The sequence below is a fragment of the Zalophus californianus genome, chromosome 15 (assembly GCF_009762305.2).
Source record: "Zalophus californianus isolate mZalCal1 chromosome 15, mZalCal1.pri.v2, whole genome shotgun sequence".
Lineage (NCBI taxonomy): Eukaryota > Metazoa > Chordata > Mammalia > Carnivora > Otariidae > Zalophus > Zalophus californianus.
The window spans coordinates 88,491,904-88,513,823 of record NC_045609.1 but is presented as its reverse complement, the minus strand read 5'-3'; the positions used below and the strand labels follow the sequence as shown (position 1 = coordinate 88,513,823).

The 21,920-nt window shown below is 54.3% G+C and overlaps 1 protein-coding gene across 4 annotated transcripts in view; it reads right to left on the bottom strand.

Moving 5' to 3' along the window:
• KNDC1 (kinase non-catalytic C-lobe domain containing 1) overlaps positions 1-19,749 on the bottom strand; it is a 63,419-nt gene extending 43,670 nt beyond the window's left edge. For 3 of the 4 annotated variants that reach the window (XM_027596979.2, XM_027596981.2, XM_027596982.2), the window contains exons 1-3: positions 19,629-19,749; positions 12,400-12,598; positions 11,704-11,762 (exon numbers count right to left, since the gene is read on the bottom strand). In XM_027596979.2, coding sequence (XP_027452780.2) covers positions 11,704-11,762; positions 12,400-12,598; positions 19,629-19,730 — 360 coding nt within the window. In that variant the 5' untranslated portion in view covers positions 19,731-19,749. Of the gene's footprint in view, positions 1-11,703; positions 11,763-12,399; positions 12,599-17,149; positions 17,213-19,628 lie in introns of those variants that run through there. The other variant, XM_027596980.2, reaches the window with a different exon arrangement.
• Positions 19,750-21,920: the final 2,171 nt, after the last annotated feature.

The window sequence follows — 21,920 nt, the reverse complement described above, 5'->3', positions numbered from 1 at the left end:
TGGAGCACGGCTTCTCCCCACACGGTCTCTGCTCCTCTGGCCAGGAACACGTGTTTTTGGGGACCCCTGCTCTTGACAGTCTGTGCTGGGGCAGCCAAGGCAGTGCCTCCCCCAGCACAGTGACTGTGCTGACACTAAGGCAGGGGCCCCATGCTTGTGGGTGGGAGGTCTGCACTGGCCTTTCTGCACTGACCAGTGCCCTCCCCGCTGGCTTCCGGCTCACCCCAGCCCTGACCCAGGGTGTGCAGATGCTAGGATCCCCACCTGTGATGGCGGCCGTGTCTCTGAAGGGCAGTCTTCTCTTTTTAAGTCTGCATTTCTCTAATTATGAATGAGACTGAGCATCTGTTCATTGCTATTCACGGTTCTAACTTTTCCTCTTTATGCCCATTCATGGGCTTTGCAACATCACCACGCTCTTTCCTGTTTGGGGTGCACCCCTGGCATACTGAGGATCTGACTGCCGGTCTGTGTGCCACACATATGTTCTTTCCATTTGTCACTTAGCTTTTGACGTAGTTCATGCATCTTTTGACATTCAAAAATTCTCATGTTTACTTTGTGAAATCAGACATTTTTTTCTTTAGCTCCTTTTAGGAGGAACTCCCCTACCCCAAGATGATAAAAACAGCTTGCTTTTGTTTCCTCCAATATTTTTATAATTTTTACACAGCCAGCTCTAATCCATTTGAAATTTGTCAGCATGCTGGCAATCTGTAGGGATCTGGGTTTGTTTCCCTCGTAGTGGAGAGCAACCCCCAGCAGCATTTAGAAAAGGTTCCACTCTCTGCTGCTGCCCATCCTGCTGGCTCCCCTGGGACCCTGGGTTCCAGCTGGCCTCGCCTCCTCTAATGCTGGCCCATGTGTCTGTCCTGTCCAGACTGTGCTATTTTAATTATAGTAGCGTCAGAGTGTATTTTCATATCCCAAGGACAAGTTGTCCCTTTTTTTCCCTCAAAAGTTGGATCATTTTCACATTTATCAGGTTTTAAAAAACAAATATAAGTTCTCTCATTCCCATTCACAAAACAAACCAAAAATGGTTGCAATTTTATTGTAATTGCATTGACACTGCAGAATTTGGGAAGGATCAACTTCTTACAAAATAAAATACTTAGGAAGTCACCAAGATGGGCCAACAGGATGCCCCCGGAACCTGACCCTCAACAGCAATTCAACCTCCACCCACAGCCAAGAGCACCTCCGTGGGGGCTGTGGGAGCCAGTGCCTCATGTCAAGGGACCTGGTGGGAGTCTCGCCCACCTGTGTGTCAGGTAACAGGCAGACAGACTTCTGTCCTGGCTGTGGACCCTACTGCTGGACTAGCCATGAAAAAAGGACTCAAATTAATAGACTCAGACGTGAAAGAGGAGACATTACAAGTAACACCACAGAAATACACAGGATCTTAAGAGACTAATAAGGATAATTGCACACCAACAAATTGGATAACCTAGAAAAAAATGGGTAAATTCCTAGAAACATACAACCTATCAAGACTGAATCATGAAGAAGTAGAAAATCTGAACAGACCATGAATAGAAAGGAGATTGAATCAGTAATCAAAGACCTCGCAACAAAGAAAAGCCGAGGACCAGATGGTTTCTCTAGTGAATTCTACCAAACATTTAAAGAATTTATACTAATCCTTCTTAAATCTTTCCAGAAAATTGAAGAGGAGGGAACATTTGCGAACTCATTTAGTGAGCCTAGCATTACCCTGATACCAAAGTTAGGTAAGGAACCAAAAGAAAACTATAGAGCAATATCCCTGACGATCACAGATGTAAAAGTTCTCAATAAAACATTAGCAAACTGAATTTAACATCACATCAAAAGGATCATACACCATGGTCAAGTGGGATTTATCCCTGGGATGCAAGGGTGATCCAACAACAGCAAATCAGTCAACGTGATGACTACATTAGTAGAATGAAGGACAAAAATCATATAATCATCTCAAGAGATGCAGAAAAAGCTTTGGACAAAATTCAACATCTTTCATGATAAAAACTCTCAAGAGATTGGGTATAGAAGGAATACATCTCAACATAACAAAGGCCACATATGACAAGCCTCCAGCCAACATAACACTCAATGGTGACCAGGTGAGAACTTTTCCTCTAAGATCAGAACGAGACAGGGGTGCCCACTGTCCCCTCTCCTATCCAACACAGCACTGAAAGTCCCAGCCAGAGCAATCAAGCAAGAAAAAGAAATAAAATACATCCACATCAGAAGGGAAGAAGTAAAATTGTCTCTATCTGCAGAAAATATGGTCTTACATATAGAAAATCCTAATGACTCTACCAAAACTCTGTTAGAACCAATCAATAAATTCAGTAAAGTTGCAGGACATAAGGGCAATATGAAGAAGTCAGCTATCTCTCTGTACCCTAACAATGAAATATAGGAAAAATAAGTAAAGAAAACAATCCCATTTACAATAGTATCAAAAACAAAAAATATAATTAGGAATAAATGTAACCAAGGAAGTGAAGTTTTGTACATTGAAAAGTTTAAGACTCTGGTGAAAGAAATTAAGGAAGACACAAATACATGGGAAGATATCCTGTGCTCATGGACTGGAAGAATTAGTGTTGTAGACATTTTTCCAAAGAAGACATCCAAATGGCCAACAGACACATGAAAAAGTGCTCAACATCGCTCGGCATCAGGGAAATCCAAATCGAAACCTCAATGAGATACCACCTCACACCCGTCAGAATGGCTAAAATTCACAAGTCAGGGAACGACAGATGTTGGCGGGGATGTGGAGAAAGGGGAGCCCTCCTACACTGTTGGTGGGAATGCAAGCTGGTGCAACCCCTCTGGAAAACAGTATGGAGGTTCCTCAAACAGTTGAAAATAGAGCTACCATACGATCCAGCAATTGCACTACTGGGTATTTACCCCAAAGATACAAATGTAGGGATCCGAAGGGGTACGTGCACCCCAATGTTTATAGCAGCAATGTCCACAATAGCCAAACTGTGGAAAGAGCCAAGATGTCCATCGACAGATGAATGGGTAAAGAAGAGGTGGTATATATACACAATGGAATATTATGCAGCCATCAAAAGGAATGAGATCTTGCCATTTGCAACGACGTGAATGGAACTGGAGGGTGTTATGCTGAGTGAAATAAGTCAATCAGAGAAAGACATGTATCATATGACCTCACTGATATGAGGAATTCTTCATCTCAGGAAACAAGCTGAGGGTTGCTGGAGTGGTGGGGGGTGGGAGGGATGGGGTGGCTGGGTGACAGACATTGGGGAGGGTATGTGCTATGGTGAGTGCTGTGAATTGTGCAAGACTGTTGAATCACAGATCTGTACTTCTGCAACAAATCATGCAATATATGTTAAAAAAAAAAAAGAAGATAGCAGGAGGGGAAGAATGAAGGGGAGTAAGTCAGAGGGGGAGACGAACCATGAGAGACGATGGACTCTGAAAAACAAACTGAGGGTTCTAGAGGGGAGGAGGGTGGGGGGATGGGTTAGCCTGGTGATGGGTATTAAAGAGGGCACGTTCTGCGTGGAGCACTGGGGGTTATGCACAAAGAATGAATCATGGAACACTACATCAAAAACTAATGATGTAATGTATGGTGATTAACATAACAATAAAAAATTATTAAAAAAAAAGAATTAGTGTTGTTACAATGTCCATACCACCCAAAGTCACCTCTAGATTGAATGCAATCCCTATCAAAATTCCTGTGGCATTTTTCACAGGAATAGAGAGAACAATCCTAAAATTCATATGGAACCACAAAAGACCCCTAAATAGCCAAAGCAATCCTGAGAAAGAAGAACAAAGCTGGAGGCACCACACATCCTGATTTCAAACTATTACAAAGCTATAATAATGTGAAGAGATGGTACTAGAATAAAAACAGACACATAGACCAACGGAACAGAATTGAGAGCCCAGAAATAAACTAATGTCTATACAATCAACCAATATTTGACAAAGGAGCCAGTGATACTCAATGAGGAAAGGACAGTCTCTTCAATAAATGGTGTTGGGAAAACTGGAAAAGAATGAAATTGGACTATCTTACACCACTTACAAAAATTAACTCAAAATGGACAAAAGACTTAACATAAGACCCCAAACCATAACTCTCCTAGAAGAAAACATAGGAAAAAGCTCTAAGACATTAGCAGTGATATTTTGGATGTGACACCAAAAGCACAAGCAACAAAAGAAAAAACAAGTAAGTGGGAATGACATCAACTGCCAAACTCTGCACAGCAGAGGAGACAGTCAACACAATGAAAAGGCAACTTATAGAACGGGAGAAAATATTTGTAAACCATCTGTCTCAAAGGGAGTTAATATCCAAAATATATAAGGAACTCCTACAACTCAAGAGCAAAGAAACGATCTGATTAAAAAATGCGCAGAGGAACTGAACAGACATTTTCCCAAAGAAGACATCCAGATGGCCAACCAGACACAGGAAAAGATGCTCAGCATCACTCATCATCAAGGAAATACAAATCAAAACCACAATGAGATGTCACCTCACACCTGTCAGTGGCTGTTATCAAAAAGACAAGAGATAATAAGTGAGAATATGAGATAATGGTGAGGATGTGGAGCAACGGGAACCCTCCTCCACTGTCGGTGGGAATGCAACCTGGTGCAGCCACTCTGGAAAACAGCACGGAGGATCTTAAAAATAAAAAATAGAATTACCATATTATCCAGGAATTCCACTTCTGGGTACATATCCAAAGGAAATAAAATCAGGATCTCAAAGAGATATGTGCGCTCCCGTGTTCACTGCAGCATTATTTACGAAAGCCGAGATGTGGAAGCAGCCTAAGTGTCTGTCTTTGGATGATGCCGTAAAGAAATGCGGTCTAGAGATACCATGGAGTACGATTCAGCCACAAGAAAGGAGGGCCCTTGAGGGCATTATGCTGCGTGAAACAAGTCTGACAGAGAAAGACAAATACCGTATGATACTACTTCTGCATGGAATCTAAAAAAGCTGAATGCTCGGAGACTGTGGAGTGGAGGTTGCCAAGGGCTGGGGGTGGAGGAGACAGGGAGATGCTGGAGGAAGGACCCAGGGCTGCAGTCATGAAATGAGTGAGCTTCTGGCATCTAATGTGTGACTCAGTGACACGGTTAGCGACGATGTATTACATACTTCGAGGTTGTTAAGAGAGGAGATCCTAAGTGTTCTCACAACCAAAAGAAATAGCGATTGCCCGATGGAGGTGTTAACTGACACTACTAGAAGTGGGAATCATCCTGCAAAACACAAACGTATCCAATCATTAGTTTGTGCACAAACTCACACCATGTGATAGGTCAGTTACGTCTCTGAAGAGGTGGGGTGACGCTCAGGTGCAGGGACGGGTCTGTCTCCTCATCTTCTTGCATCTTGTTTTCTCATCTTTAGAAAAGTGGTTCACTTTACATTTCTAGCCCTCCTGCTATATTTACTCCAGACTTTCTATAGTTATTGCTATTATAAATGAAACATTTTCCATTTCATCTCTAACAAGTAATTACCAACACAAAAAGAAGCTACTTTTTTGGGGGATATATCTTGTTTTCAGCTGGCCTCTGAAGTCTCTCTCTTAGATTTCAGGCCCACAAGCTTGTCATCCACAGACAAGGCAATCCTGCCACCCGACCTCACACACCACTCAGTGTTGGTGGGCCACAAACATGGTTGAGCCGCACTGGTGACCCCTGAACCCATCCACTCTCTCCATGCCCAAAGCTGGGTCCCTGGGACACTACCCCACCTCTCACAGAAGACACTGGAACCCCCAGCCCTGGTCTCCATGTGGAGGGCAGCCTGCCCTCCCTTCTCACACTGACCATGCCAATCACACCCCAGGTCCCCTGCCTGGGTCCCCACACAGCCAATATCCACGGCTTCCTGAAGAGGCCAAACTTAAGTCAAGCTGCTGCATGGACTCAGGGCAGATGCCTTGTTTTAGGGATCCTGCTGGCTGCTGATGCTTGGGGTGGAAGGAAAGGCAAACCTTATGAGCCACCACCTGTAGGGCTCCAGTTAGGACTATGAGCTGCGAGTCTGCAGTGAGCACTGCCCTATCCCCCAATCACAGTCCTGGGAATAAAAACTGGGCTCTATACCAGCAAGGTCAGGGTATCTGCTTCTGCCCTCTACCACCTTTTATTTCCCTCCAGGAACAATGGCACCCATCTACCCAATCACCGGACTATCTAGTCATCCATCTATCTACCCACTCACACATCCATGGACCCACCCACCCACCCACACATCCATCCATCTATCCATGCATCCATCCAAGCAACTACCCACCCACCCACCCACACATCCTTCCATCCATCCATCCATCCATCTACCCACACATCCATCATTCCATCTTTTAGTTTGACAGTAACTCAACAAATATACTTCTCATTGGTTGTTGGATGATATCGTTCATGGTGTGCTAGCCATGATGTATCAGCACCTTTGCCACTCAAGGCCTTTGCACATTCCCTTGGGATGTCTTGGGAAGTCCTGCCTGGTCTTGATTTGGTGAACCCTACTCACACTTTAGGTTCTAACCTGAACATCACTTTCTCAGAATGGCCTCCAGGGAATTTTGAGCTGAATGAGGACCCTGTCATCTCCTTGAAAGGCCCCATTCTCCTCTCTCAGGACCCAGTCCACTGCCCACATCCCAAGTCTGTCCCCTGTGAAGACCATGATCCCCATGAGGCAGGAGCCCATCTGCTCTGTTTACTGTGAGGCCTGACACACATGTCTGTGGACAAGTGACAATGGACAGTAATGGTGGGTGGTGGGTGTCGAGGTCATCCTGGCTGGGCTCCACTGGAGCCTGAACATGCTCATGGTGACCAGGTTCAGAGAAGAGTCCTGTGAGGGTCTGGGGTTTGCTTGGGGCAGGGCTTGAATGCTGGCCATGGTCATAGTTTTAGCTTTTGGAAACTAGCCCATCTCTGGGGTTTCCTGGGCAAGGGTTGGGATGTGCAGGGGATGGTCCCAGGAGGGCCAGCTTCCATGCATCTGGGGATTTGGGGAGCTGAGACATCATCCCAACAGTGGGTGGGGTGGTGGGGCAGGGTCACAAGGGGAAATTCTGTGTGAGGACTAGAGGGCTCAGGAAAACTGCTCCCTATCTCTGCCCCCTCGGTAGGGGGGACAGTGGGCAAGGGTGTGGGCTCAGTCTCGACATGGCCAACAAGCACGACCCAACATGCTGCACCCTTGCCACTGTCCAGAGACCCAGAGGTTGGGGCCGGAGGTGGCCTGGTCGACAGCAGCAGGGGCTGACCCTGCTGGGAGTGGCACCAAGAAGGCGCATTTGCCACTGTGGTCCTCATGGGCAAGGGGTTGTGGCTCCAGGTTGCAGGCAGGAAAGGGCACCTGAGGAGACATAAGTCCACGTGACATGTGCAACTATTCCTGTAGTCTCCACTATGCAGCACTTCGGGGGGTCCTCACAGCCCCTGGACCAGACACTGGAATGAAGCTCATCCAAGAGCAGAACAGAGACCCTGGAATCACAGGCCCGATGGGGGTGCATGCAAACACTGGGCCCAAGGCGGCAGTGCACACCGGCAGGCCCTTCTCGTGCGTCAGGTAAGAAGGACTTGCTTGCTCTGTGGGTGGAAAACCAGAGAAAATCACCTATCACCCACTGGGAATTAAGGCAACTCAGAAAACAAGACTTTATCGTAGGACAATTCCAGAGATGTGAAGAATTAAAGACTTGGGAGCCCCCATCTGCTGCTGTGGACGGGCTGGAGTGTGGACCCCGTCATGGCCGTGCCTGGCCCCGTGCCCTGCAGGGTGCTGACATGCTCTGCTTCCTGATCTGGATGCTGGATTAGGGGTGCTCAGTCTGTGAAAGCTTGTCTAGCTGCATGCTTGTGACATGTGTGTGTCTTGGTATGTGTATCAGATCTCATTAAAAAGTCAGGAAAAACTCAACCCATTCTTGTTGCTAAACAACTCAGGCTAAGAAGAAACCCCAGTGGGAATAAAAGAAATACTTAGAGGAAGAGGGAACTACAAATTGCTACATGGCGAAACTCACAGGGCGCAGCAAAACCCGTGTTTCGAGGGAAATTCATGGCCTTGGATATAAATGTTCACGTTACAAAGGAAGAAAGAATGAAGACAGGGAAGCTGAGGCTCCGATTCACAGTAGAACAGTAGAGAAGGAACGCTTGCCACACTCAAAACAAGGAAAAGAAAATGAAAAGTACCAGCAGAATCAGTGGGAAAAGAAAACAAAGACACATCAGGAAAGATCATGTGGTACGAAGTGGGGTCTTTGAAAAAACTAACCAAATAAATACCCACTGGTGAGACTGACAAGTGAAGGAAAGAGAATTTAAGTCCTCTGATGTCCCACAGACAGTGCCGTGACCAACAAGGGACACCGCAACCAACTGCCAACAACTGAAAAAAAAAGTAAAAATGGATAAACTTCAGAAATATATAGTTTACCAGAGAGCTTTCAATGAGAAATACAAAACAGATTAATCCTGTAACTATTAAAACTTGAGCAGCAAAGAAAAGATTTCCCTCCAAGGAGACAGGTGTTCTGATGAGTAAGTGTGACCGGACCTTGGGCATGGAGCACCCCGTTGTTACATAAACTCTCACGGGCAGAGGAAGGGGCGCCCGCACAGCCTGGGATGGTCCTGCCCCTGACATGGTCAGAAACAGCACAAAACGCCAAGGTAGTCATCTGTAGATCGAACGTGACAGTGTATTAAAAAGATAAGACACCTGGCCACTTTAGGTTTTCTAAGCAAGAAGGACTGAATTAACATTAGAAAGTAAGTACGTAAATCTTAAACATCTTAATGGTCATTTCAAAGGATGCAGAAGCACTTTCATAAAACCCAAGGTACGTTCACGGTAGAGCACGATGACTGGCTCAGAGGGCCTTGTGTAGCAAATACCGTCCTAGCTGAGGGCGAGGAGAGAAACATTGCTTTCAGAGCCCATGTCCCCAAGCAGGAGGTGCGTTGGCCACACCTCGCGGCTGGTGACGTGAGCGGCTTTGTGACACACAGCAAGACAAGGAATGGAAATGTGACGCAAAACCTTCGCCCGGGCTGGTGATCTGGTCAGTTAGATAGAAAAACTAAATAACCTGTAAGTTATGGGAAATAACAAAAGAATTCAGCACTATGGCTGGACAGAAGATTAAGATATTAAAGTGAATTGTGTTCTGTAGACCAGCAACAAACAAGCAGAAAAATGCAATCACAAAGATGACCTCCAAGTTAGAATGTAAGCAGAAAATACCAAATTCCTGAGAATCAACTAATAAAGGGTATCCCCCCTACAGTAAACAGTACTCAATGTTACTGAGGTGTTGACTAAGTGAGGAGGTAAAAGGGTTTATGCAGAAGACCCTATATTATAAAGATTGCCTCCTCCTCAAAGGGATCGATGGATTCAGTGCCATTCTAGTCAAAATGCCAACAGCTTTTCATGGAACTGGATAACTCATTCTAACGCTTATGTGTAAGAACCGAGGGCCAAGAAGGGTGAGAACACTTCTGAGGAAGGACAGGAGCGGGCGTCCTCCCCGAGAGGACAGGGCCGCCCTGCTGTTGGGCCTGCTGTGTGTGCGCCTGGGGCCAGCATCCGTGGGAACGGGTATCCACGCGGAAAGGGAGGAAACCCAGTCCTTACCTCACACTACCGAGGAAAGTCATCTTTAAGCAGTTTGAATGTGAAGAACAAAATTTTTAAATTCCTAGTAGAAGATATCAGCAAACCTCCATTAGACTTTGGAGTTGGGAAGGTCTCTTAAGGCACAAAAAATACTAAGAAAACATGAATAAACTTGACTCCGTTAAACTGGAGAGACCTCCTCCCTCGTAGGAGGCCCTTGAGTGGCCCTCCTGACCCTCAGCACGCCAGAGCAACGCTCTCATTCCAGCCGAGTGGACCCCGGACCTTCCAGAGGCTCTGCCCCAGGGACACCCCAACGGGGACCTCACCAAGGGCGGAGCTGCCTTGAAAACCAGCTGGCTTCCATGGAGCCCCACATTAAAGGGCGGACAGATACTTGAAACAGCCCTACTCTTTTCACTGTGTTTTTGGGGAAAATACTGTTATTTTTCATAAAAATATGTTGTGTGTGTTAACATGCAACAGCTTATTATTGCTTTTAAATGAACTCATAGGTAAGCATTTCGCAGGTGTCTCAGTTTAATCTATAACACACTGGTAGGCGTAACCTGCACCACGGACAGCTCTCTGACTACTCATTTTCAGGAGAGTGAAGGGTCCTGAGAACCGCTCGCTGTCTTACGGACAGCGTGAAGACACATGGCAGAGGAGACATTGCCATCCTGACAAAATGGGTGGAAATATATGAAGAAAAGCATAACAACTGCATGGAAAACGGGCCTTCTCAGCCACGTGGAGCTGGGGGTCTGTGGCACCTGCTGGCAGGACCGCGCTCTGGTGCAGCCACCGTTGGAGACCGTGGAACACCGCCTGTCCCGCTGTGTGGCTGTCCCATGGCCGGGTCCACACCCGGGAGGAGCTCCTGCCCAGATCCACCAAGGGTGTGCAGGGTGGCACCAATGCTCCCATGAGCCTTGGGCTACACGTGACCTCCTACTGGGTTCAGGCGCATCGTCCAGAAACACGTAAGAGAAAGTTCCAGAAGATAACGTGTAGGGACACTCTTCTTCAGATGTGAAAACCAACACACACCAAACAACACTGCTTTTAGGAACAGCCCGGTGGCACGGAGGCGGGCGGCACTGGGAGGATGTTCGTTATTCCAGGGCTTTAGTTTCACGTCAGTTCTGGTGCTAAACATGCAGGTAAACTAAGGAAGTCTGTGCACGGACCAGGGCTGGGAGCTGCCCCAAGCCAAAGACCACCCGGGCTCTGGTTCTGGCCCCCGAACTCTAGGGAATCAGAGAGACCCGATCCACCAGTGACCCAGGGCCCTGTGGTCCTGCCTGCCACCGGAGCGTGGACGAGGGCCTCTCAGGGCAAGGGGCTGCATGCTAGTTTAAGGTAAAGTAAAATAGAGCAGAGGGGGAGCCAATCCCCAAACTCTTATTTTGGGGTTAAAATTTAACCTAATGTCACTAAGCTAATAGGTTTTCCCTGAAATTTTTGAATTTGTAATTACTCGTTAACGATTGATTTTTCTCCGCCCATCTCAGATTGCAGGCTCCACGGAGGTGGGAGCTGTGAACGGCGATCCGGGGGAGCCCAGCGCGGCGCTCAGGGGAGAGGCGGGCCGGGCGGGGTCCTCCAGCCCATTCTTGGTGCCCCCCAGCCACGCTCCCTGGCATGCACACAGGGGTGCCCGGGGGCTGGTGACCTGAGCCCAGAGCAAGGTAGCGTGGCTGCCTTGGGCTATCGCCCACAGGCCACGTGTCTCCGCCGGGTGCTGCCACCCCGCCGCCCCACTCTTGCCCTCGGAGACGCTGCGCTTCCCCACCAGCCACCACCAGCAACTTCGGGCCCTTCTAACATGTAAAATACAGTGACGTTCACACTCGGGAAACATACTCGACAACTATAACGACAAGCACGCGTCCACACACCAAGCGGCCACTGGAGCTGACGGTGCCGCCGGGGACCCTGAGTCTGACAAAGGTGGGGGTGCCCCGAAGGCAGGCCCCCGAGCCCAGCCTGTGCCCTGCACGTGGGTGCCCCCGCCTGCTGCCACCCACCTCGAAGGTGTTCCCGGTCACATCGAACTCGGGGGGCACAAAGGCGCCCTCGGGGTCATCTGGGGAAGGAAAAGAGAAGGCCTCTGATCACACGTGCACGAGGCCCAAAGGAGAGGAGGAAGCCCGCCGGCCAGGCGGGCAGGAGCCGTGGCCTCCCACTCCCCAGGGTCCCCTTCCCGCCCCCACCCCCTTCCGTCCCGGCGTCCCCGGGGGACCGGGTCAGAGGAAACAGTGCTTGAACAGGAAGACCTCGTTCTTCACGGGAAGCCCGGGGGAGCCGTCCAAGGAGGAAGGAGAAGGGTTTTCCCGGCCTCCCAGAGAAGGGGACTGAAGGCACAGGTTGGGGAAAGTCGGGCCGTCTCTGGCCCTCCCTGGAGCAGGGGAGGGGCTGCGGGAACCCTGGAGGCTGGGCAGGCAGCGGAGGCCTCCTGCGCTGGCCACCACGCCCTCGGCCTCACGGCCCACAACCATTCACTGCGGGCCGGCGGCTCCAGGGCTGGCGGGCCCCACGCGGGCCCCCTGCAGGAGCCGTGACACAGCCTGCGGGAGCCTCCCACCTCCTTCTCCCTCAGCAGTTCTTGGGGCTGGAGATCCCACCAGGGCAGCCGCTGCGATCGGGCGGCCTGGGGCGGGACCCTGTGTCCACCTTCGACCCAAAGGCACCTTTTGCCACCCCTGCCGCCGCCCCAGGCTCACCGCTGAGCTGCTCCATGAAGCACACGTTCCCGCTGGTGTTGAACGCCAGAGTGTCCGGCGTGATGCACAGGGTCTGGAAGATGGCCGCGTGGGCGACGCTCCTCATGGACAGGCTGCACTCCAGGCACACGGCCCACGCCTCCTGCTCGCTGAGGCCACTGTCCCGCAGCGACAGGATGTCGGCCAGGGACACGTTCTCCTGCCAAGACAGGCCACAGCTGAAGCAGGTGTGGGGACAGACCCGGGCCACAGCAGGCCTTCCTCCCCGGGAAAGGCCTGGTGCCATGGCGTCGAAACTGACTCAAGGGAAGCAGACAACGCGCGGCGGTGTTTCACTTTACGTCAGAAACGGGGTTGTGGGCAAGGCTTTAAAAAAACCACCCAGCAAGTCACCCGCCCCACAGTCCCCTGGATGCCAGAAGCCACAGAGCATTTGGCAGAATGACCAGCGTGCTATTAGGAGCAGGTGTTGGCCCCGGGGGCCGGGACCTGGTTCTTTGTCCCAGAAATCACGGCCTCCCACACCCCCCGGGGTCCAGCCGGGTTCCCCGCACCCCAACCCCCCCAGCTCACACACGTGGCTCGGTGGGCATGCTGACGGCCTTCACTTTTTTAGGTCATACACAGATGAGCAAGGTGTAGGCACTGGTGGAGATGAGTCAGTATGTACAGAAGCACCGTGGTGCCCGCAACAGAGCAAATGTGGTGTGAGCGTACCACGGGACCACGTGACACACGGTAACGCCGGACATGATGGCAGAGCCGCGGCCCAGACCTGAGCTCCGGGCAGTGCACACAGAGGACCCAAAGTCACTGGTCCCTCCTGCACAGCCAGATCCCAGACCTCCCCGTGCTGGGCTCCCCCTTGGGATCTGACCAAGCTCTGTGGTGACCGTGTCACCAACACGCACACATGCACCTGACACCCACACCCTGGTGCATCATCGTGCGTGCACACACCTCCCCTGTGCATGCACACATCCTGGCACACACGTGTACTCACACACATGACTCTCACACGGTCACGGAGGCCTGAACTCACACATGTCCACACTCCACACACACTGGTACAACGGGTTCATGCACCCTCCGTGGTCGAGCCACACAACCCACACACATGCACACACTCACTACCCACACTTTCACTTAAATGCACAGTTGTGCAATCCCACACTCACACACACCCCCATACTGACTCATACACACTCCCACGTGTATTCACACATATACGCCCATACGCTCATGCACACATGTGCCTGAGTTTGTGCACACACACATTCTCACACATCAGACACCTTGGATCTCCAGCCCCTAAGCTGGCCTGCTGTTCGACGCCCTAGTCACCTCTCTGTGCCCATGTGTCCGTGCTCCACAGGCCCGCACGGGGGGAGCCGGAGCCTGGAGGGAGCATGCAGGTGGGGTCAGGAGAGGGGTTGGGGAGCAGGGGGAGCAGGGGAGATGGTGCAGAAGACTGAGCTCCCTCCTGTCTCCAGCCTCAGCCGCCCCACCCCTCCCAGCACACAGGACTGTTCTCCGAGTGCAGCCAAGTTGTCTGGTCATGAAAAGTCTCCTAGCTCCTGCCCTCGAATTTACCCCACCTGCATTGCAAGGGTTACCCACCTGCAGGCGAAGGGGACAAGGAGCGGAAGGAAGGAAGGAAAGAGAGAGAGAGAGAGAGAGAAAATAAATCAGGGAGTGGCTCCCGTGGGCATCTTGCTAAGCCTCTGGGCTCAGCAGGGTGGGGTATTGGGAGGGGGACCCCGGGACTGGACCTGCACATCACCCCCAGGCCCTTCTAGCTCTTTCTGTGGGGTAGATGGATGAGGGAAGCACAGCCCTTTGAAAGCTGTTTCAGGAAGAAGGGGCCATGGGGTTCATGCAGATGCAAGAGCAGAGGGCTGCCAACCAGCTTCCAGAAATATGTGCACCCCTGTGGGGAAGGTAGGTGGTCTGGGAGTTTTAAAAGGAGAATGAGAGTGTAAAGCGGATTAGACTGGGGTGTGGAGGGGGCTAGCAAACCCGGAAATCTCAATGTCCCCATCTCCCTGCCGTGTTCCCGAGGGTCACCGATAAAAGGTCTTTCTGATTTGGCTCAATCTAGGGGCTGCTGTGCACCACCCTGGGACTCCCCAGGACGTGCCTGTGGGGCCCATTAAAGGGGCGTGTCTTGGCAGCGCGTGCATGCACACACACGTGCACACACGCGCACACAGGCACATGGTAATAAACAACCCAGAGACCCTGTGGTTTTGTGCTATTTAGGAAAAGAAAGCTAGCCCACACTGTGAGTCTGAGCCAGCTTCCACTGCAGGGGCCTTGTTGACGCCCTGCTGGTGGCCGCCTCCCCCGGCCGCATGCGCCCGCTCACGCAGCTGTGGCCCCAGGTCCTGGAGGTTGTCTGTGGTTATGATCAGCCGTCCACCTGTGAACTCTCTGTCCATGACCTGGGTCTGGCACCTGCTGCCCCTCTGTGGGAGTTCCCCAAGAGAAGGGAGCCCAGGCCAGGGGTGCCCACAGGGCATCTCACAGGGCATGGCTTCCTGTTCAAGGCCCCTCCCCACCGCCCTGTCCAGTGGAAGATGCCCTGTGTGGGGGAGCCCCAGTGCCTATTCATGGTGGGAGCATCTAAATGGGGGGGACTGTCTGCATGACTTCATAGAGCGAATCTGTGGGTCCTGAGTCATTGCTTCCGGCGCATGGCTGCAGCCCCAGTTCACGGACAAGACGCTCTCAGCCCCTCTGAAACCCAGCTGTTCTGCCGGGAAGGCAGGATTCAGCTGGCATGGTTCCAGGACAGAGCTGAGGTTTGCTGCTGGCTCTCCTGGCACACCAAGGTTGGGGGGAGTCTCACCAAGTGCTGGGGGACCCTGAACCATGGACCCCATGGTCACCTGTCCTCTGCGACCTGATACCCACCCTTCCAGTTCACCCTGGCTGGAGGAATGACCCTCCCTTGCCTGAAGCCGTGGCCCAAGGAGGGCGGACGGGACGAGACTTGGCTAGTGGACCAGCAGGAACAAGGATGAGAGACTGGGAAGCCTGTACCTGCTGCTCAGACTTCCTCAGTCCATCTCCACCAGAATCCCAGGGGACACCCCGACAGACTGGAGCCATGAGGGCATATCCAGAATCCCAGGGACACCCCCACCCCCCTGGGCCACCCCAACAGACGGGAGCCACGTGGGCATCCTGCATGTTGGTGCTCATCTCCAGGAGGCCGGGGCTCTGAGCCTTGCTGCCAGGTCGGCCCTGCATGGCCCGGGGACACCACAGGGTCTGCGCAGGATGGACAAGAGCATCACAGGCTGAGGCAGACATTTCAGAAGGAGGTAACATGCTATGAATAGTAAAGCCGGCCCCAGCGCCCACTGACGCCTGTCTGTAGCCCCACCTCTGGGTCACCCACACGCCCAGCACCCGTGAGGGCCCACTGGCAGGCCGGAGGCATCATGACTTCCCACACGGCAGCTGTCCCTGCCACTGCCAACGCGGCCTGACCTTGTCACTGCTGGGCAGCCCCTGGTGGTTCTACCTCCCGAGTACCGACCTAGCCTTCTGTGCGGGGCCCTGGGGCCCCACCGCTCTCCGTTCCCCGGAAAGGCGCTGCCTGGGTGGGATGTGGGGTACGCCTGAGGGTGAGGGTCACCTAAGTCATGGTCCTTGCAGGACAGGAAGGAGCTGTCCTTCCATAGGGATCCTGCAGGCGCAAGCTCTACCCTGCGCGGGCTGGGAGGAAGGGCACCCCTCAGAGCGGGCGGCTCCCCAGGGCAGCCCCTCATCAGCCAGTCTCTGGGTCTCAGAGGGCAGGGCTGGCTTCCCACCGGAGGACCCTCGTCCAGTTATGGCAAAAGGTGCCCATCCAGGAGATTCTGTGCCTTGAAGACACCCCGCTGCCCTCCTTCAGAGACAGTGTGTGAGCCAGGGTTACACGGGGACCCACGGGGACCCATGGATTGCTCTTGCAGATTTCAAATGTACTCTTAGATATTAATGTTTTCAACCTTGGAGCATTCTAACAGGAACTGCCAACCTGAAACCCAGATTACTGCTGAGAACAGTTGTCGACAATCTCCAGGCCTGCCGGCAGGTTCCTCCAACCCGCCAGACCCCCAGGCCCGGGAGGCTCTGCAGAGTACCCTGTTGGGGGTCTTCCCCCCGGCCCTAAAGTGCCCCCCTCCAACTCATAACTATCGCCCACCACGAAGCTCTCCTTGGCTTCCCAGTTGTCTGCGGCTCAGTGCTGTTTGGGTAGCAGCCTCACATGGACCCAGCAGGGCTCAGTGGGAGTATCTGCTTCCTCACAGGGCACCCCTGAGCCGTGGGCTACTCTCGGCGGCAACACGGACCCCACCCACCTCACAAATCCCTGGGTCCAGCCCAGCACCCAGTCCACAAATGCCGGGGAGGTGCTCTCTGAATGTGAAAGGGATGAGAAGCCTCCTTAAAACTCAGGAGAGTCTAGGGACCAGGAGACACACTGCCCCCAGGCCCAAACCGGTTGCACCGTCTTCATCTCCAAGCCTGCCCCTGTCCTTGGGTGGCACCACTGGCCTCCGGAAGGCCCGGCATCCAGCCCTCCTGCAGTCACTGCTATTCCTGATCCCTCATCCATGTCCTTTGCTGGTACCAGGGCAGCCTCATCACCTGCAGGAAGCCAGAGCCTGGGCTGGGTGACAACCTCCAGGACCTGGGGCCCACTCACCACCTGCCCCGGGGGGTTTCCGGCTAAGAGACTTCTCGGGGCACGCACCCAGGGTGAAGCTGCTGGGACACAGGGAGCGGCCATCTTCCACGTCACTATCAGATGCCAAGCTGCTTTCCAGAGAGGTTGTTCCAGGCACACTCACTCCGGCAAGGGGGTGTCCGGTGCCACGCCAGGCCCTGCCGACTCGGCCACTGCCCAGTTTTTATTCTTGCCAACTGGCACTTGTGGAGAGGCCCTCACGGTGGGTGTCTTCTGCATTCCTTGATGATAATGACGTTGAGCATTTTTCATGTTTATTGGCCACCTGGATTTTCTCCAGGGTTACAACCAGAGAAACATTCCAAGGGGCTCCTGGGCAGGGCGGATAGGGTCCTGTGCCTTGACCTTGCTGTACAGGCTGTTGTTATGATCAGCTGTCAAACTGTGAACTCCACTGTCCATGTCCTGGGTCTGGCACCCGCTGTCCCTCGGCGGGAGCTGCCCTGTGTCTTCTCCGGCCTGGCTCTCTCCAGGGGTTGCATCAGCATGGCCCATCCTGGCTGATGATGCAGCCTGGCTCCCCCCTCATCTAACACAGGATGGCTTTTCAGAGGCAACCTGACTCTATAATGCTGTAGCAGACACAGTCACGTGTCTCTGATGGAGATTTAAAACCTTCAACGCCAACTGAGTGTGTGCAGGAAGCATAAAGTCTGGACCAGGGGTGTTTGCAGGTCCAGGACATCGGTCTGGCTCCAAGGCTCAAGCCTGGACAGGCTTCCTGTTTTATGGGAGCATATACCCAAAGACAGTGTCTCTGTCTCCCAGAAAAGGTGGAGAAGTACGAAGGGCCCATCTGCGCTTTCCCAGTGGACACTACTAATGCAGTGGCATCCCACTTCCCCTGGAGGCCTTGGTCATGGGACGATGGAAACCCCCAGCCCTGTGCACTGTGCACAGCTGGGGGGTTGCTCCGACCCAGAGGGGCATGGGGGAACCCCACCCAGAGAAGGCGCCAGTGCACACAGGAGTGTAGACCATGGGCAGGGATCCAGCTTTGGGTCTGAGTCCCGGCCCTGCTGTTCTGTTTATTTGGCACCAGCCACTGACTTTGCACGGGGCACAAAGGAGGCCCTCAAAGTGTGGGGTGGCTGACACAAGGTTCTGTATGAAGAACCACGTTCTATGTCTGCTTTGGATGGTGATTTTGGAGGTGAGTCTTCTAACGGATACGCTGAAATGTGTCCTCTGGGGGCATACTCTGATGGATGTGAGCTGGGTGTGCTCTTTCATTTTCCATCAAAGCCATGGAGATGCCCAAAGCCTTATTCATTCTCTTGCTTCTCCTCTCTGCAGCCTTGCCTCTCACCAAATCGAGGCCACCATGGCGGTGGTGGGGCGGGGGCGGGGGGAGGCAACACCAGTCCTCAGGTACAGCCTCAGTGGCTCTTGGCTGGCCAGCCCCTGGCTTCCTATGGCAGACTCTGCTGCCCAAGATGGTACTTCCACAGCATGAACTCTGTCCTTATAGCCAGCTCTCCCCCAAAACCGGGGGGGGGGGGCAGAGGTGGAAGACCCTGGCGACTGCAGCTGTGGCCCCTATGAACCCCCTGACATACTCCAGGGGGATGGTGGCCGTGCCTAACTCTTGGCCACCAGCCTTGCCCAGGTGGGTATCGGAGGGTCTTCATCAGCACCATGTTGGTTACAGCCCATCCCATGAATGGCTGCATGATGCCAGCATTCCTCAGCTGTGAGCACAGAAGCCCGGAGACTGGGGCATTTGCCTGCTGGACGCTTGGAAGGTTCTTCATCCACCCAGACCCCATAGCTTTGGGTTTTCCTGGGAGTGGCTGCATCCTCTGGGGGTCACCTATCACCATGGAGGGACCTGACTTGTTCATTTGACCCCAAGCCACAGCCTGTGGGGTGTGCTAGGGAAGCCAGAGTTACAGGCAAATTGGTTCTGTGGGCACCTGTCCACTGAATGACCAGAAGCTCCATGTGATGGAGACTGCTGGTCCCTCTGAGCCTTGGGTAGGGGATGCCTCAGGACTCAGGATCCTGAGTGAAGGCCCCTGTTGTCCTCTGTGTGCAGGAAGCAGCCCTCTGTTCGGGGGGGCTTCCCAGACCTCCACCCCAGCCCCTGAACGTGCTGGCCAGATTGGGCTCTGCTGGCTGGCGCCTCCGGCTGACCTCGGGTACTGGCAAGGAGGAAAACAGCGACCCGCCTCCTTCCCCTCCTCCCGCTCACGAGGCCCCAAACCACACTCATCCACCCAACATTTATAGTCAGGAGCCCCCCAGCCCCCCACGCCGCAGGGCACCAACCTCTTCAGTGACCACCCATCCACTGCTGTCCCATGTGGCATTCTAGGGGGCCTGTCCTCTCTGAGCGAAGTTGCTGAAGGACGGTGGGGGGTTGCTGAGAGCGGCTGCCAAGACCTGGGCCAGGGGCAGGACGCCTGGGGGGGGGGGCATCTTCCCCTGGACGCTCCCTATAAGGTGGGGGAAGGCAGGACCCCCCGCGGGCGCCGGGGCTCACCTCATCCTCCGGCAGAGTGGGGAGCGGCTGGAAGTCGTAGCCCGCCAGGTCCTTGTCGTCCTCCTCGTACGAATCCGCGGTGGCCGTGTCCACGGCCTGCATCCTGCGGGCGCGCCGGCGGCGCCTCGGACTGGCCGGCGCCGGGGGCCTCGCGCTCCGGCCGGCGCCCCTGCCCGCCGCGCCCGCCGGGCCTCGGCCTTCCCGCGGGCCCTGCGCCCGGCTCCGCGCGCCGCTCGGGCTCCGGCTCGGGCTCGGGCTCGGCTCCGGCTCGGGCTCCCGCTCCGGCTCGGGCTCCCGCTCCGCGCGCCGCTCAGGCTCGGGCTCCGGTTTGGGCTCCGGCTCCGGCTACGCGCGCCCGGCCGCCATGGCAACGCGCCCGCCCCCCCGCGGCCCCGCCCTCGGCGTGCCGCCCGCGCGCCTGCCGCAGTGTCACCCGAGCGGGGGACCCGGTGCCTGGGAGGACCGGGGGTCCTGGCACTCGCAAGGCCCTGCTCACTTTGGCGGGCGCTGGGGCACGACTTGGGGCTGCGCGCTCTTGGGGCCTCTGTCCCTCGGGGACGTTGGCTGCCTTCTGCAGGCCGCTCGGCCTGTGCGCGGCGGGCACCGTTTGAGGCGGGGCCCCTTGTGTGGCCGGTGTCCTGAGCGACGCCCCCGCAGGCTGCTGACTGGTGTGCTGCCACCTGGGCCCCCGGAGATCTAGGGCCGTGGTCCACTGCTAGGAGGGCTCTGGGTGCGTCGTGGACTCTCCGCGGGGGCCCTCGGGTCCCTCCCCCGCCGCCCAGGGGCGGGGCTGCCGCAGTCTTCGTTGGGGGTGGCGGCTGCAGAGGCTCAGAGGCTCGCGGTTGGGGGTGGGGGAGCGGAGAGGGGAGAGAGGGGGCAGGAGACCGGGCAGGGCCCGTCTGAGCAGCTGGGGTCTGGTCTGCCTCCTCCCCTGAGCGAGGGTCTCATGGATGCCGTGCTGGGAGCCACAATTACGGTTTCATTCCGACCTTGCCAGCCAGCCTTGGGGCAGAGGAGCCCCAAAGACCAGACAACCCCTCCCCACAATTCAGCGGTCCTGCTGTCTCCTGATTAACCCCTTCGTTCCCCCATTTATGGTCCAGGGGCTGGACTTGCTCCAGCACCTGGGTGACCTTGCCCCAAGCTGGGGCCCATGGTTGTCTGGACATCCCAGATACTCTCCCAAACCTGGCAAACGGCCAGATAGCACCCCTACCAGCCTTTCCACAGGAGATGGGCATGGTCCTTTCCCCGCTCCCAGCAGAGCTCTGGGTCAGAGCCCCATAGTCAGTAGCAGTTGCTACTGGCCAGGCTATCAGCTTCCACATGTAGCCAAGCCCTATCCTCACAGCCTTGCTTGGCCAGGTACACAGCAGGTGCTCCATAAATGCTCCTTGTGTGAATGAGCCAGGGCTTGTGGCAAGGCATGCAAAGTCCAAGCGTCCACTGGGACACTAATTCCCAATATCCTGTGCTTGGGTCAGGTCACTGTGACCCTGGGCCCCAGCACGTGACGCCCAAGCATGTGCGGGGCGTGGAAGTGGTGGGAGAAATAGTCCTCAAGCTGGTAGCTGGGTGGTCAGCCTCATCTTGTGCGAAACGCTGGCCCTTGAGGCCACCCGAGTCAACTAAGCCGAAATTGGGTGCGGTTTCTCCTCTTCTGGGGGTGCTGAGAAGCTCAGAGTAGCAGCCAGGGCTGGGTGGGTGGAGGTAGCTGGAGCCGAAGAAAAGCCACCTCACAGCTGTGGGGTGTGGGCCAGCTGTCTGTGAGCTGCCTCTGTGGGCACCACACAGGGCCTCAGAAGGATGCAGAGGGAGGCAGGTGGGCCCTGGGCTGCAGCACCCCCCTCAGACCCAGTCCACAGAGCTGGGCACCCCGGCTGCTGGGTCCGTCTGCTGCAGGGTTGGGGGGGGCGAGCTGGTGAGGCCTGGATGTGGCCAGCCCTTACTCACCACCCAGCCTAAGTGCCCTTCTGGGGGCACAAAGGCCGAGCTGCAGGGACCTCATGGAGGTGGGCTTTGTCACCTGGTTCTCTGGTCAGTGTGCACCTGGCCGAGGGCGCAGGGTTTAGGGTGGGCGCTTAGGCACTGAATGGGAGGGGCAAAGATAATCCCACTTCTGAGGAGCATTCGTATTTTAAGTGTTCTGGGTCTAATGACACATCATCTATTTGACGATGCATCCAATTTGGGTAAAATGCAGAACAGGCTGTTGATGTGGGCAGTTCCCATCTCCTGGGTCAGGCAGACTGTTGCTCCATGGAGAGGGACCAGGAACGTGGGCCAGTGCGG